Here is a 16068-nt window from a genome sequence, read left to right as displayed (position 1 = left end):
CTGGACCACACTGACTGTAGATAGAAACATCTGGGCCACACTGACTGTAGATAGAAACATCTGGATAGAACTGACTGTAGATAGAAACATCTGGATAGAACTGACTGTAGATAGAAACATCTGGACCACACTGACTGTAGATAGAAACATCTGGACCACACTGACTGTAGATAGAAACATCTGGATAGAACTGACTGTAGATAGAAACATCTGGACCACACTGACTGTAGATAGAAACATCTGGACCACACTGACTGTAGATAGAAACATCTGGACCACACTGACTGTAGATAGAAACATCTGGGCCACATTGACTGTAGATAGAAACATCTGGACCACACTGACTGTAGATAGAAACATCTGGACTACACTGACTGTAGATAGAAACATCTGTGCCACACTGACTGTAGATAGAAACATCTGGATAGAACTGACTGTAGATAGAAACATCTGGACCACACTGACTGTAGATAGAAACATCTGTGCCACACTGACTGTAGATAGAAACATCTGGATAGAACTGACTGTAGATAGAAACATCTGGGCCACACTGACTGTAGATAGAAACATCTGGGCCACACTGACTGTAGATAGAAACATCTGGACCACACTGACTGTAGATAGAAACATCTGGACCACACTGACTGTAGATAGAAACATCTGGGCCACATTGACTGTAGATAGAAACATCTGGGCCACATTGACTGTAGATAGAAAAATCTGGACCACACTGACTGTAGATAGAAACATCTGGGCCACACTGACTGTAGATAGAAACATCTGGATAGAACTGACTGTAGATAGAAACATCTGGATAGAACTGACTGTAGATAGAAACATCTGGACCACACTGACTGTAGATAGAAACATCTGGACCACACTGACTGTAGATAGAAACATCTGGATAGAACTGACTGTAGATAGAAACATCTGGACCACACTGACTGTAGATAGAAACATCTGGACCACACTGACTGTAGATAGAAACATCTGGACCACACTGACTGTAGATAGAAACATCTGGGCCACATTGACTGTAGATAGAAACATCTGGACCACACTGACTGTAGATAGAAACATCTGGACTACACTGACTGTAGATAGAAACATCTGTGCCACACTGACTGTAGATAGAAACATCTGGATAGAACTGACTGTAGATAGAAACATCTGGACCACACTGACTGTAGATAGAAACATCTGTGCCACACTGACTGTAGATAGAAACATCTGGATAGAACTGACTGTAGATAGAAACATCTGGGCCACACTGACTGTAGATAGAAACATCTGTGCCACACTGACTGTAGATAGAAACATCTGGATAGAACTGACTGTAGATAGAAACATCTGGGCCACACTGACTGTAGATAGAAACATCTGGGCCACACTGACTGTAGATAGAAACATCTGGATAGAACTGACTGTAGATAGAAACATCTGGATAGAACTGACTGTAGATAGAAACATCTGGACCACACTGACTGTAGATACAAACATCTGGACCACACTGACTGTAGATAGAAACATCTGGATAGAACTGACTGTAGATAGAAACATCTGGACCACACTGACTGTAGATAGAAACATCTGGGCCACATTGACTGTAGATAGAAACATCTGGACTACACTGACTGTAGATAGAAACATCTGGACTACACTGACAGTACATAGAAACATCTGGACCACACTGACTGTAGATAGAAACATCTGGGCCACACTGACTGTAGATAGAAACATCTGGACCACACTGACTGTAGATAGAAACATCTGGGCCACACTGACTGTAGATAGAAACATCTGGACCACACTGACTGTCGATAGAAACATCTGGGCCACACTGACTGTAGATAGAAACATCTGGGCCACATTGACTGTAGATAGAAACATCTGGGCCACACTGACTGTAGATAAAAACATCTGGACCACACTGACTGTAGATACAAACATCTGGACCACACTGACTGTAGATAGAAACATCTGGACCACACTGACTGTAGACAGAAACATCTAGATCACACTGACTATAGATAAAAACATCTGTGCCACACTGACTGTAGATAGAAACATCTGGGCCACATTGACTGTAGATAGAAACATCTGGATCACACTGACTGTAGATAGAAACATCTGGGCCACATTGACTGTAGATAAAAACATCTGGACCACACTGACTGTAGATAGAAACATCTGGGCCACACTGACTGTAGATAGAAACATCTGGGCCACACTGACTGTAGATAGAAACATCTGGGCCACACTGACTGTAGATAGAAACATCTGGGCCACACTGACTGTAGATAGAAACATCTGGACCACACTGACTGTAGATAGAAACATCTGGGCCACACTGACTGTAGATAGAAACATCTGGACCACACTGACTGTAGATAGAAACATCTGGGCCACACTGACTGTAGATAGAAACATCTGGACCACACTGACTGTAGATAGAAACATCTTGATAGAACTGACTGTAGATAGAAACATCTGGGCCACATTGACTGTAGATAGAAACATCTGGACCACACTGACTGTAGATAGAAACATCTGGACCACACTGACTGTAGATAAAAACATCTGTGCCACACTGACTGTAGATAGAAACATCTGGATAGAACTGACTGTAGATAGAAACATCTGGATAGAACTGACTGTAGATAGAAACATCTGGACCACACTGACTGTAGATAGAAACATCTGGACCACACTGACTGTAGATAGAAACATCTGGATAGACCTGACTGTAGATAGAAACATCTGGACCACACTGACTGTAGATAGAAACATCTGGACCACACTGACTGTAGAGAGAAACATCTGGGCCACATTGACTGTAGATAGAAACATCTGGACCACACTGACTGTAGATAGAAACATCTGGATAGGACTGACTGTAGATAGAAACATCTGGACCACACTGACTGTAGATAGAAACATCTGGGCCACACTGACTGTAGACAGAAACATCTGGATAGAACTGACTGTAGATAGAAACATCTGGACCACACTGACTGTAGATAGAAACATCTGGGCCACACTGACTGTAGATAGAAACATCTGGGCCACACTGACTGTAGATAGAAACATCTGGACCACACTGACTGTAGATAAAAACATCTGGGCCACACTGACTGTAGATAGAAACATCTGGACCACACTGACTGTAGACAGAAACATCTGGGCCACACTGACTGTAGATAGAAACATCTGGACCACACTGACTGTAGATAGAAACATCTGGGCCACACTGACTGTAGATAGAAACATCTGGATAGAACTGACTGTAGATAGAAACATCTGGACCACACTGACTGTAGATACAAACATCTGGACCACACTGACTGTAGATACAAACATCTGGACCACACTGACTGTAGATAGAAACATCTGGATAGAACTGACTGTAGATAGAAACATCTGGACCACACTGACTGTAGATAGAAACATCTGGACCACACTGACTGTAGATAGAAACATCTGGATAGAACTGACTGTAGATAGAAACATCTGGACCACACTGACTGAAGATAGAAACATCTGGATAGAACTGACTGTAGATAGAAACATCTGGATAGAACTGAGTGTAGCTAGAAACATCTGGACCACACTGACTGTAGATAGAAACATCTGGGCCACACTGACTGTAGATAGAAACATCTGGACCACACTGACTGTAGACAGAAACATCTGGGCCACACTGACTGTAGATAGAAACATCTGGACCACACTGACTGTAGATAGAAACATCTGGACCACACTGACTGTAGATAGAAACATCTGGATAGAACTGACTGTAGATAGAAACATCTGGACCACACTGACTGTAGATAGAAACATCTGGACCACACTGACTGTAGACAGAAACATCTGGACCACACTGACTGTAGATAGAAACATCTGGACCACACTGACTGTAGACAGAAACATCTGGACCACACTGACTGTAGATAGAAACATCTGGACCACACTGACTGTAGATACAAACATCTGGACCACACTGACTGTAGACAGAAACATCTGGACCACACTGACTGTAGACAGAAACATCTGGACCACACTGACTGTAGATAGAAACATCTGGACCACACTGACTGTAGATACAAACATCTGGACCACACTGACTGTAGATACAAACATCTGGGCCACACTGACTGTAGATAGAAACATCTGGACCACACTGACTGTAGATAGAAACATCTGGGCCACACTGACTGTAGATAGAAACATCTGGGCCACACTGACTGTAGATACAAACATCTGGACCACACTGACTGTAGATACAAACATCTGGACCACACTGACTGTAGATAGAAACATCTGGACCACACTGACTGTAGATAGAAACATCTGGGCCACATTGACTGTAGATAGAAACATCTGGGCCACATTGACTGTAGATAGAAACATCTGGACCACACTGACTGTAGATAGAAACATCTGGGCCACACTGACTGTAGATAGAAACATCTGGATAGAACTGACTGTAGATAGAAACATCTGGATAGAACTGACTGTAGATAGAAACATCTGGACCACACTGACTGTAGATAGAAACATCTGGACCACACTGACTGTAGATAGAAACATCTGGATAGAACTGACTGTAGATAGAAACATCTGGACCACACTGACTGTAGATAGAAACATCTGGACCACACTGACTGTAGATAGAAACATCTGGACCACACTGACTGTAGATAGAAACATCTGGGCCACATTGACTGTAGATAGAAACATCTGGACCACACTGACTGTAGATAGAAACATCTGGACTACACTGACTGTAGATAGAAACATCTGTGCCACACTGACTGTAGATAGAAACATCTGGATAGAACTGACTGTAGATAGAAACATCTGGACCACACTGACTGTAGATAGAAACATCTGTGCCACACTGACTGTAGATAGAAACATCTGGATAGAACTGACTGTAGATAGAAACATCTGGGCCACACTGACTGTAGATAGAAACATCTGGGCCACACTGACTGTAGATAGAAACATCTGGACCACACTGACTGTAGATAGAAACATCTGGACCACACTGACTGTAGATAGAAACATCTGGGCCACATTGACTGTAGATAGAAACATCTGGGCCACATTGACTGTAGATAGAAACATCTGGACCACACTGACTGTAGATAGAAACATCTGGGCCACACTGACTGTAGATAGAAACATCTGGATAGAACTGACTGTAGATAGAAACATCTGGATAGAACTGACTGTAGATAGAAACATCTGGACCACACTGACTGTAGATAGAAACATCTGGACCACACTGACTGTAGATAGAAACATCTGGATAGAACTGACTGTAGATAGAAACATCTGGACCACACTGACTGTAGATAGAAACATCTGGACCACACTGACTGTAGATAGAAACATCTGGACCACACTGACTGTAGATAGAAACATCTGGGCCACATTGACTGTAGATAGAAACATCTGGACCACACTGACTGTAGATAGAAACATCTGGACTACACTGACTGTAGATAGAAACATCTGTGCCACACTGACTGTAGATAGAAACATCTGGATAGAACTGACTGTAGATAGAAACATCTGGACCACACTGACTGTAGATAGAAACATCTGTGCCACACTGACTGTAGATAGAAACATCTGGATAGAACTGACTGTAGATAGAAACATCTGGGCCACACTGACTGTAGATAGAAACATCTGTGCCACACTGACTGTAGATAGAAACATCTGGATAGAACTGACTGTAGATAGAAACATCTGGGCCACACTGACTGTAGATAGAAACATCTGGGCCACACTGACTGTAGATAGAAACATCTGGATAGAACTGACTGTAGATAGAAACATCTGGATAGAACTGACTGTAGATAGAAACATCTGGACCACACTGACTGTAGATACAAACATCTGGACCACACTGACTGTAGATAGAAACATCTGGATAGAACTGACTGTAGATAGAAACATCTGGACCACACTGACTGTAGATAGAAACATCTGGGCCACATTGACTGTAGATAGAAACATCTGGACTACACTGACTGTAGATAGAAACATCTGGACTACACTGACAGTACATAGAAACATCTGGACCACACTGACTGTAGATAGAAACATCTGGGCCACACTGACTGTAGATAGAAACATCTGGACCACACTGACTGTAGATAGAAACATCTGGGCCACACTGACTGTAGATAGAAACATCTGGACCACACTGACTGTCGATAGAAACATCTGGGCCACACTGACTGTAGATAGAAACATCTGGGCCACATTGACTGTAGATAGAAACATCTGGGCCACACTGACTGTAGATAAAAACATCTGGACCACACTGACTGTAGATACAAACATCTGGACCACACTGACTGTAGATAGAAACATCTGGACCACACTGACTGTAGACAGAAACATCTAGATCACACTGACTATAGATAAAAACATCTGTGCCACACTGACTGTAGATAGAAACATCTGGGCCACATTGACTGTAGATAGAAACATCTGGATCACACTGACTGTAGATAGAAACATCTGGGCCACATTGACTGTAGATAAAAACATCTGGACCACACTGACTGTAGATAGAAACATCTGGGCCACACTGACTGTAGATAGAAACATCTGGGCCACACTGACTGTAGATAGAAACATCTGGGCCACACTGACTGTAGATAGAAACATCTGGGCCACACTGACTGTAGATAGAAACATCTGGACCACACTGACTGTAGATAGAAACATCTGGGCCACACTGACTGTAGATAGAAACATCTGGACCACACTGACTGTAGATAGAAACATCTGGGCCACACTGACTGTAGATAGAAACATCTGGACCACACTGACTGTAGATAGAAACATCTTGATAGAACTGACTGTAGATAGAAACATCTGGGCCACATTGACTGTAGATAGAAACATCTGGACCACACTGACTGTAGATAGAAACATCTGGACCACACTGACTGTAGATAAAAACATCTGTGCCACACTGACTGTAGATAGAAACATCTGGATAGAACTGACTGTAGATAGAAACATCTGGATAGAACTGACTGTAGATAGAAACATCTGGACCACACTGACTGTAGATAGAAACATCTGGACCACACTGACTGTAGATAGAAACATCTGGATAGACCTGACTGTAGATAGAAACATCTGGACCACACTGACTGTAGATAGAAACATCTGGACCACACTGACTGTAGAGAGAAACATCTGGGCCACATTGACTGTAGATAGAAACATCTGGACCACACTGACTGTAGATAGAAACATCTGGATAGGACTGACTGTAGATAGAAACATCTGGACCACACTGACTGTAGATAGAAACATCTGGGCCACACTGACTGTAGACAGAAACATCTGGATAGAACTGACTGTAGATAGAAACATCTGGACCACACTGACTGTAGATAGAAACATCTGGGCCACACTGACTGTAGATAGAAACATCTGGGCCACACTGACTGTAGATAAAAACATCTGGACCACACTGACTGTAGATAAAAACATCTGGGCCACACTGACTGTAGATAGAAACATCTGGACCACACTGACTGTAGACAGAAACATCTGGGCCACACTGACTGTAGATAGAAACATCTGGACCACACTGACTGTAGATAGAAACATCTGGGCCACACTGACTGTAGATAGAAACATCTGGATAGAACTGACTGTAGATAGAAACATCTGGACCACACTGACTGTAGATACAAACATCTGGACCACACTGACTGTAGATACAAACATCTGGACCACACTGACTGTAGATAGAAACATCTGGATAGAACTGACTGTAGATAGAAACATCTGGACCACACTGACTGTAGATAGAAACATCTGGACCACACTGACTGTAGATAGAAACATCTGGATAGAACTGACTGTAGATAGAAACATCTGGACCACACTGACTGAAGATAGAAACATCTGGATAGAACTGACTGTAGATAGAAACATCTGGATAGAACTGAGTGTAGCTAGAAACATCTGGACCACACTGACTGTAGATAGAAACATCTGGGCCACACTGACTGTAGATAGAAACATCTGGACCACACTGACTGTAGACAGAAACATCTGGGCCACACTGACTGTAGATAGAAACATCTGGACCACACTGACTGTAGATAGAAACATCTGGACCACACTGACTGTAGATAGAAACATCTGGATAGAACTGACTGTAGATAGAAACATCTGGACCACACTGACTGTAGATAGAAACATCTGGACCACACTGACTGTAGACAGAAACATCTGGACCACACTGACTGTAGATAGAAACATCTGGACCACACTGACTGTAGACAGAAACATCTGGACCACACTGACTGTAGATAGAAACATCTGGACCACACTGACTGTAGATACAAACATCTGGACCACACTGACTGTAGACAGAAACATCTGGACCACACTGACTGTAGACAGAAACATCTGGACCACACTGACTGTAGATAGAAACATCTGGACCACACTGACTGTAGATACAAACATCTGGACCACACTGACTGTAGATACAAACATCTGGGCCACACTGACTGTAGATAGAAACATCTGGACCACACTGACTGTAGATAGAAACATCTGGACCACACTGACTATAGATAAAAGCATCTGGACCACACTGACTGTAGATAGAAACATCTGGACCACACTGACTGTAGATAGAAACATCTGGATAGAACTGACTGTAGATAGAAACATCTGGATAGGACTGACTGTAGATAGAAACATCTGGATAGGACTGACTGTAGATAGAAACATCTGGACCACACTGACTGTAGATAGAAACATCTGAACAACACTGACTGTAGATAGAAACATCTGGACCACACTGACTGTAGATAGAAACATCTGGACCACACTGACTGTAGATAGAAACATCTGAACAACACTGATTGTAGATAGAAACATCTGGATAGAACTGACTGTAGATAGAAACATCTGGACCACACTGATTGTAGATAGAAACATCTGGACCACACTGACTGTAGATAGAAACATCTGGATAGAACTGACTGTAGATAGAAACATCTGGACCACACTGACTGTAGATAGAAACATCTGGACCACACTGACTATAGATAGAAACATCTGGATAGAACTGACTGTAGATATAAACATCTGGACCACACTGACTGTAGATAGAAACATCTGGACCACACTGACTGTAGATAGAAACATCTGGGCCACACTGACTGTAGATAGAAACATCTGGGCCACACTGACTGTAGATAGAAACATCTGGATAGAACTGACTGTAGATAGAAACATCTGGACCACACTGACTGTAGATAGAAACATCTGGGCCACACTGACTGTAGATAGAAACATCTGGATAGAACTGACTGTAGATAGAAACATTTGGACCACACTGACTGTAGATAGAAACATCTGAACCACACTGACTGTAGATAGAAACATCTGGACCACACTGACTGTAGATAGAAACATCTGGACCACACTGACTGTAGATAAAAACATCTGGACCACACTGACTGTAGACAGAAACATCTGGACCACACTGACTGTAGATAGAAACATCTGGACCACACTGACTGTAGATAGAAACATCTGAACCACACTGACTGTAGATAGAAACATCTGGGCCACACTGACTGTAGATAAAAACATCTGGACCACACTGACTGTAGACAGAAACATCTGGATAGAACTGACTGTAGATAGAAACATCTGGACCACACTGACTGTACATAGAAACATCTGGATAGAACTGACTGTAGATAGAAACATCTGGACCACACTGACTGTAGATACAAACATCTGGATAGAACTGACTGTAGATAGAAACATCTGGATAGAACTGACTGTAGATAGAAACATCTGAACCACACTGACTGTAGATAGAAACATCTGGGCCACACTGACTGTAGATAAAAACATCTGGACCACACTGACTGTAGATACAAACATCTGGACCACACTGACTGTAGATAGAAACATCTGAACCACACTGACTGTAGACAGAAACATCTGGACCACACTGACTGTAGATAGAAACATCTGGACCACACTGACTGTAGATAGAAACATCTGGACCACACTGACTGTAGATAAAAACATCTGGGCCACACTGACTGTAGACAGAAACATCTGGACCACACTGACTGTAGATACAAACATCTGGACCACACTGACTGTAGATAGAAACATCTGGACCACACTGACTGTAGACAGAAACATCTGGACCACACTGACTGTAGACACAAACATCTGGACCACACTGACTGTAGATAGAAACATCTGGGCCACACTGACTGTAGATAGAAACATCTGGATAGAACTGACTGTAGATAGAAACATCTGGGCCACACTGACTGTAGATAAAAACATCTGGACCACACTGACTGTCGATAGAAACATCTGGGCCACACTGACTGTAGATAGAAACATCTGGACCACACTGACTGTAGATAGAAACATCTGGGCCACACTGACTGTAGATACAAACATCTGGACCACACTGACTGTAGATAAAAACATCTGGATAGAACTGACTGTAGATAGAAACATCTGGGCCACACTGACTGTAGATAAAAACATCTGGACCACACTGACTGTAGATAGAAACATCTGGACCACACTGACTGTAGATAGAAACATCTGGACCACACTGATTATAGATAGAAACATCTGGATAGAACTGACTGTAGATATAAACATCTGGACCACACTGACTGTAGATAGAAACATCTGGACCACACTGACTGTAGATAGAAACATCTGGACCACACTGACTGTAGATAGAAACATCTGGGCCACACTGACTGTAGATATAAACATCTGGATAGAACTGACTGTAGATAGAAACATCTGGACCACACTGACTGTAGATAGAAACATCTGGGCCACACTGACTGTAGATAGAAACATCTGGATAGAACTGACTGTAGATAGAAACATCTGGGCCACACTGACTGTAGATAGAAACATCTGGACCACACTGACTGTCGATAGAAACATCTGGGCCACACTGACTGTAGATAGAAACATCTGGACCACACTGACTGTAGATAGAAACATCTGGGCCACACTGACTGTAGATAGAAACATCTGGACCACACTGACTGTAGATAGAAACATCTGGATAGAACTGACTGTAGATAGAAACATCTGGATAGAACTGACTGTAGATAGAAACATCTGGGCCACACTGACTGTAGATAGAAACATCTGGACCACACAGTGACCAGTAACAGTGTTACCATGACAACGCTCTGAATTGTGGGTCTCTAGATCATTATGTCCCTATCTGTTCATATTATCTAGAAGATAAGTTTAAGGAGTGAGAGGAGTAACTGTGACATCATTTTGTGTGTGTGTGTGTGTGTGTGTGTGTGAGGAATCTGTTGACTCAGTTTAAGGTAAACAGCTGAAAATTTAACACAAACACATTCCACTCTGACACTCCTCCATCCCGCTGCTCATTATTACAGTCTGTATGTGTGTGTGTGTGTGTGTGTGTGTGTGTGTGTGTGTGCACGCGTGTGTGTGCGTGTGGATATGTCTGTGTGTGGTTTACGAGCCAACAGTGGAGACTTCACACGTCTGTTAAAGGGAGTGTCTGCAGCTGTGATGATGTCATGCTGTAGCAGGGCTCTGATTGGCTGTGGGCTGCTGTGTTAGTGGGTGGAGACTCACCTGGGCTCCTTTGGCTGGGAAACACTGACAGGTGGAGCAGTCCCGACCACCGCACACCTCCGATTGGTCGCCCTGGAAACCAAGAAAGAACACAGATATCACAATGACATCATAGCATCATCAACGTTACCCTGGCAATCAGTAATGATGCTCATTACCCATGCCATTGGAGCCGAGCTGCACCAATCACATCGGTGTATCTGATATAGGAGGGCCAGAGGCGAGCTAAACAGATGACGACAGCGCTGTGTCCGGAATCAGTCAGTAAACATTGCAAGATGGCTACGGATGAACACCAGTTGTTTGAAACGGCTTTGGCCGCTACAATGAACGAGTTAGACTTGGCTTTTTCTCTAAAAGAGGAACAGAAGACAGCACTCGAGTCTTTCCTTTGCAAGAAGGACGTTTTTGCTGTTTTGCCAACCGGATACGGCAAGAGTCTAATCTACCAGTTAGCTCCACTGGCAGCTAAGCTCTAGATACGTCACCCCGTGTGTTGTTCTGATTGGTTGTAGTGTTATCCAATTGCGTGCAGTGATATTTACTAATGCATGCTTGGTGCCGCCCTTAGAGTTGGGCCATTTGCATTACTCGTGGCCAGACCCTAAATCTGTCTAGATTTGGGTCTGGATTTCCAGGCTACATCAATGTTACATTCACGTCACATCGCTGCAGCAGCACCTCCACATGTCATCAACATGACATCACTTCAGATCTTTCTTGTCCCACTGGAGGAAGTTCTTTACTCAAAACACAAAACGTTAGTGTGACATCATTATGACCTCATCATGACACACACTAGTTATCAATCCATTCATTCACACATGCCTGGAAGTCCTCTATCAGGAGGCGCCCAGGAGGATCCTGATCAGATACTGAACCATCTCAGCTGACCCCTTTCGACGTGAAGGAGCTCCACTCCGAGCTTCCTCCGTATGTCTGAGCTCCTCACTCTATCTCTGAGGCTGAACCCAGACACCCTTCAGAGGAAACTCATTTTGGCTGTTTGTATCAGCAATCTCATTCTTTCAGTCATGACCCCAGATGGAAAGGTAAATTGAAAGCTTCACCCTCGAGCTCCGCTCTGTCTTCAATACAAACGCCCACATCACTGCAGACACTGCACCGATCTGACCGTCCACCTCACGCTCCATTTCACCTTCACTCTTGAAAAACACCCTGAGATACTTCACCTGGAGCAGCAACTCACTAGCCTGGTCAACTATGTTGACACATTTCGTTTACTCTGATTGGTTTTCCGTCTTTGCAATTGTGTGAAGGGGCACTCTGAGTGACAGCTGTTGATATCGCTCCCCAGGAATAGACCTGGGGAGCCATTCGTATTTTGCGAATTGGGTCTGGCAACGCCAGGCTAGCAACTCACTCGCAACTGGTAGAGAACCATGGCCTCAGACATGGAGGTACTGACTCTTCTCTCAACAGCCTCACACTTCGTTGCAAACTGCTCCAGTGCTTCCTAAAGGTCACGGTGTGATGAAGCCAACAGAATCACATCATCTGCAAAGAGCTGAGATGCAATTCTGAGGACCCCAAACTGGACACTCTCCTCCCAGCGGCTGGTGACAATTGGTGACAAGGGACAACCCTGGCGCAGGCCAACACCCACTGAAAACGTGTTTGACTTTGTGGCCGATCAATGTGAGGGGCGTCAGTAACTTAGTGGACAGTGCCAGCGCCCCATGTATAGAGGTGATGCATCGCTACAGCGGACGCGAGTTTGACTCCAGCTTGCAACCCTTTGCTGCATGTCGTCCCCCCACTCTCTCTGTCTCCCCATTTCACACTGTCCTGTACATTAAAGGCAAAAAGCCCCCAAAAGAATCTTCAAAAAAAACAAAGTAAATTTGATCCCAAATACCAGAAAACAGAAAACGACTGTAGGAAGAAACAATGAAGATGGATTCAGTCCAATCTAAAGTGTAAAACCAGGAGTGTATCCGTCAGGTTCTCCTGGTCACAGAACACTCTTTTCAGGGTGTGTTGGTTATTTTCATTTATCACCATAAACTTGATCATGTTGCAGTTAAGACAGGTTTTTTTTTTTTACCTTGCTTTGGTTGCTAAGGTCTTCTGTGCAACAGTCTAGGGATTCTTTAAGGAAAAGACCAAGACAAGGAGAAAAACATAAATATTTACACTAAGGCCCCGATCACACAGAAAGGCGCACTGCTTTTTTTTTAGGCAAATGCCACTAGTGAAAAAAATACTTCCTGCACCTTTTTATTGTTGCCAGGCAACCACGGACTCATCTCCTTATTCTTACCTTCCTGTGTTATCAATCTACCCTTTATCTTTCATTTCATTATTTTTATTTACTCTCCAGTAATCAGTGTGTAGCTGCTGCCATGTTGAGGCAGAGGGTGCTGTCTGTAGCTCTGGCTGAGGGTGAGAGGCTGTCAGCAGATAAACAGAGATCTGTGTGGGTACATGAGACCCTAAAAAAGAGGCTGGATCATGGGGAGTACCACCAGTTGGTCCAGGAGCTTCTCCTCCATCATGGACGCTTACAGGCAGATTTTAGGACGACTCAGGGGCAGTTTGACAACCTGCTGTCTATCATCAGGCCATATAGCTCTGGGTATCCAGCAACCACTACCACCAGTTTCTCCTCCATTGTTTACCAACTGTAAACTTGTTGTCGTGACCACCACAGAAGGCCCGCCTCTCAAATCATCTGATTGGACAGTGGGAAAAAAGATGCTGAAAAAAGAGATGACATGAGGTGCTTTTCTGCTTTGAGTTGAAGTTTTTTCAACTCCAGGAGTTCAGAGTGCTCCAGCAAAAATGCAAGGTGTCTAGAGTACAGAAACGTGAGGCGCGTAGCAACGTGAAAACAGCCAGAAGTTTCTTTCTCATTAAAAACATTTACAAAAAGCTGCCTCCAGCTGCTACAACTCTTTCGGTGTGATCAGGGACTTAGGGTGCTTTGTGCAACCAATTTTATTTTGAGGAAATAACTGGGACTTTAAGGAAAATCTTCACTTTAGGTGTGTGTGCAACCAGCCCCTGGTGTTTACACCTGCAGGTATCCTGAAGGGATGATGGGAGTTTGTCCATCCAGTCTACGTGTGTTTTTTGGACTAGGGTGAGGTTTAGGACCGGGTTATCCGGGGTATCTTGTGGTGGGTAGAGTGAGTATGGGGCACTGGGGCTGTAACTATGACTCATTCAGTTTTTAACGGCAGTGAGAGCTGAATTCTCAGTAGGTACTGGACTCCTCCGCCAGGTTTGTGTCCTTGTCACAGACTGTTTGTGATTTTCATAAACACAATATTAAGGTGCAGCCAACAATTGGAGAGTTTGGGATGGTGATCTAAGATCCAGGACACACTGGGTGGATTATATGTCCCATCAGGCCTGGGGGCGCCACGCCACTGAAGGATGTATGAGCTTCTGACTGCGATCATAAAAACAGGAGTGTTAAATGTATGAAATCATGGATGTTATGACTGCAACAAGGCAACAAGTTTTTTGTTTTTATTGTTTTGGGGTGTATTTCCCCTAGCATGTGAGTTTTGTGTTTTTGGGTGTATTGTCTCCAGCAGAGTGTGTTTTGTATTTTATGGTGTATTCTCTGTGTTCAGACAGTGAGGAATGTAAACACTGTGCAGAGACAGACAAGCATCTCTGAGATTCTTAGGAAGCAGACAGCTGACTGTGCTTGTGTGTGTGTGTGTGTGTGTGTGTGTGTTTATCAGATAACGTCAGTGACAATCATGCATCCATTTTTTCTGACCCACAAAACTCTTTGAACAGTCTGAATGAGGACAGATGTGAAGCAGCTTCTGTTCATCAGATACGAATCAAACCATCAGAAAATCACTTCAACAATAAAAAACGCCGACTGCTGCAGCTGAGCCAAAACACGTGCGTGTCATGTACACAGTAAGATACATCATGTGTTTGTTACTGTACGTCATATAATCATACGTGTGTTCGTTCACATATTCCGTACAATAAAACACATCTGTAAATGTACACTGTATAATAAAGCATCCATCCATGTGTGTTAGATATCGTACACAGTATGTGTTCATTTACGTACAGTACACAGTAAAACACATTTGTTCATTATAGCTGTACACAACCAATGACACACAGGTTTGTTAATGTGTGTTCTATTATGAAAGATTTCTGTAAGTTAGTTCACAATGTATCATAAAACATGTTGTGCAGCATATGATAAAACACGTGTTCATCAATGTAAGGTATATAATAAGACACAGGTATATTCCTTAATATACAGCATAATAAAAGGTGTTCATGAATGTACAGTCCATAATAAAATACATACGTTTGTCTATGCATGCCATACAAGTCACATACATTTCTTAATGAACGCTGAATAATAAAACACGT

The 16068-nt window shown here is 43.2% G+C and overlaps 1 protein-coding gene across 1 annotated transcript in view; it reads right to left on the bottom strand.

The window, feature by feature from the left end:
* The window catches only part of col4a4 (collagen, type IV, alpha 4), a 73189-nt gene that overhangs the window by 41828 nt on the left and 15293 nt on the right, over positions 1–16068 (bottom strand). The window contains exon 4 of the mRNA XM_033630846.2: positions 11689–11760. Coding sequence (XP_033486737.2) covers positions 11689–11760 — 72 coding nt within the window. The remainder of the gene's footprint in view (positions 1–11688; positions 11761–16068) is intronic.

The sequence above is a fragment of the Epinephelus lanceolatus genome, chromosome 4, assembly GCF_041903045.1.
Source record: "Epinephelus lanceolatus isolate andai-2023 chromosome 4, ASM4190304v1, whole genome shotgun sequence".
Classification (NCBI taxonomy): domain Eukaryota; kingdom Metazoa; phylum Chordata; class Actinopteri; order Perciformes; family Serranidae; genus Epinephelus; species Epinephelus lanceolatus.
The sequence above is the reverse complement of the archived record's forward strand: the minus strand, read 5'-3'. Positions and strand labels throughout refer to the sequence as shown.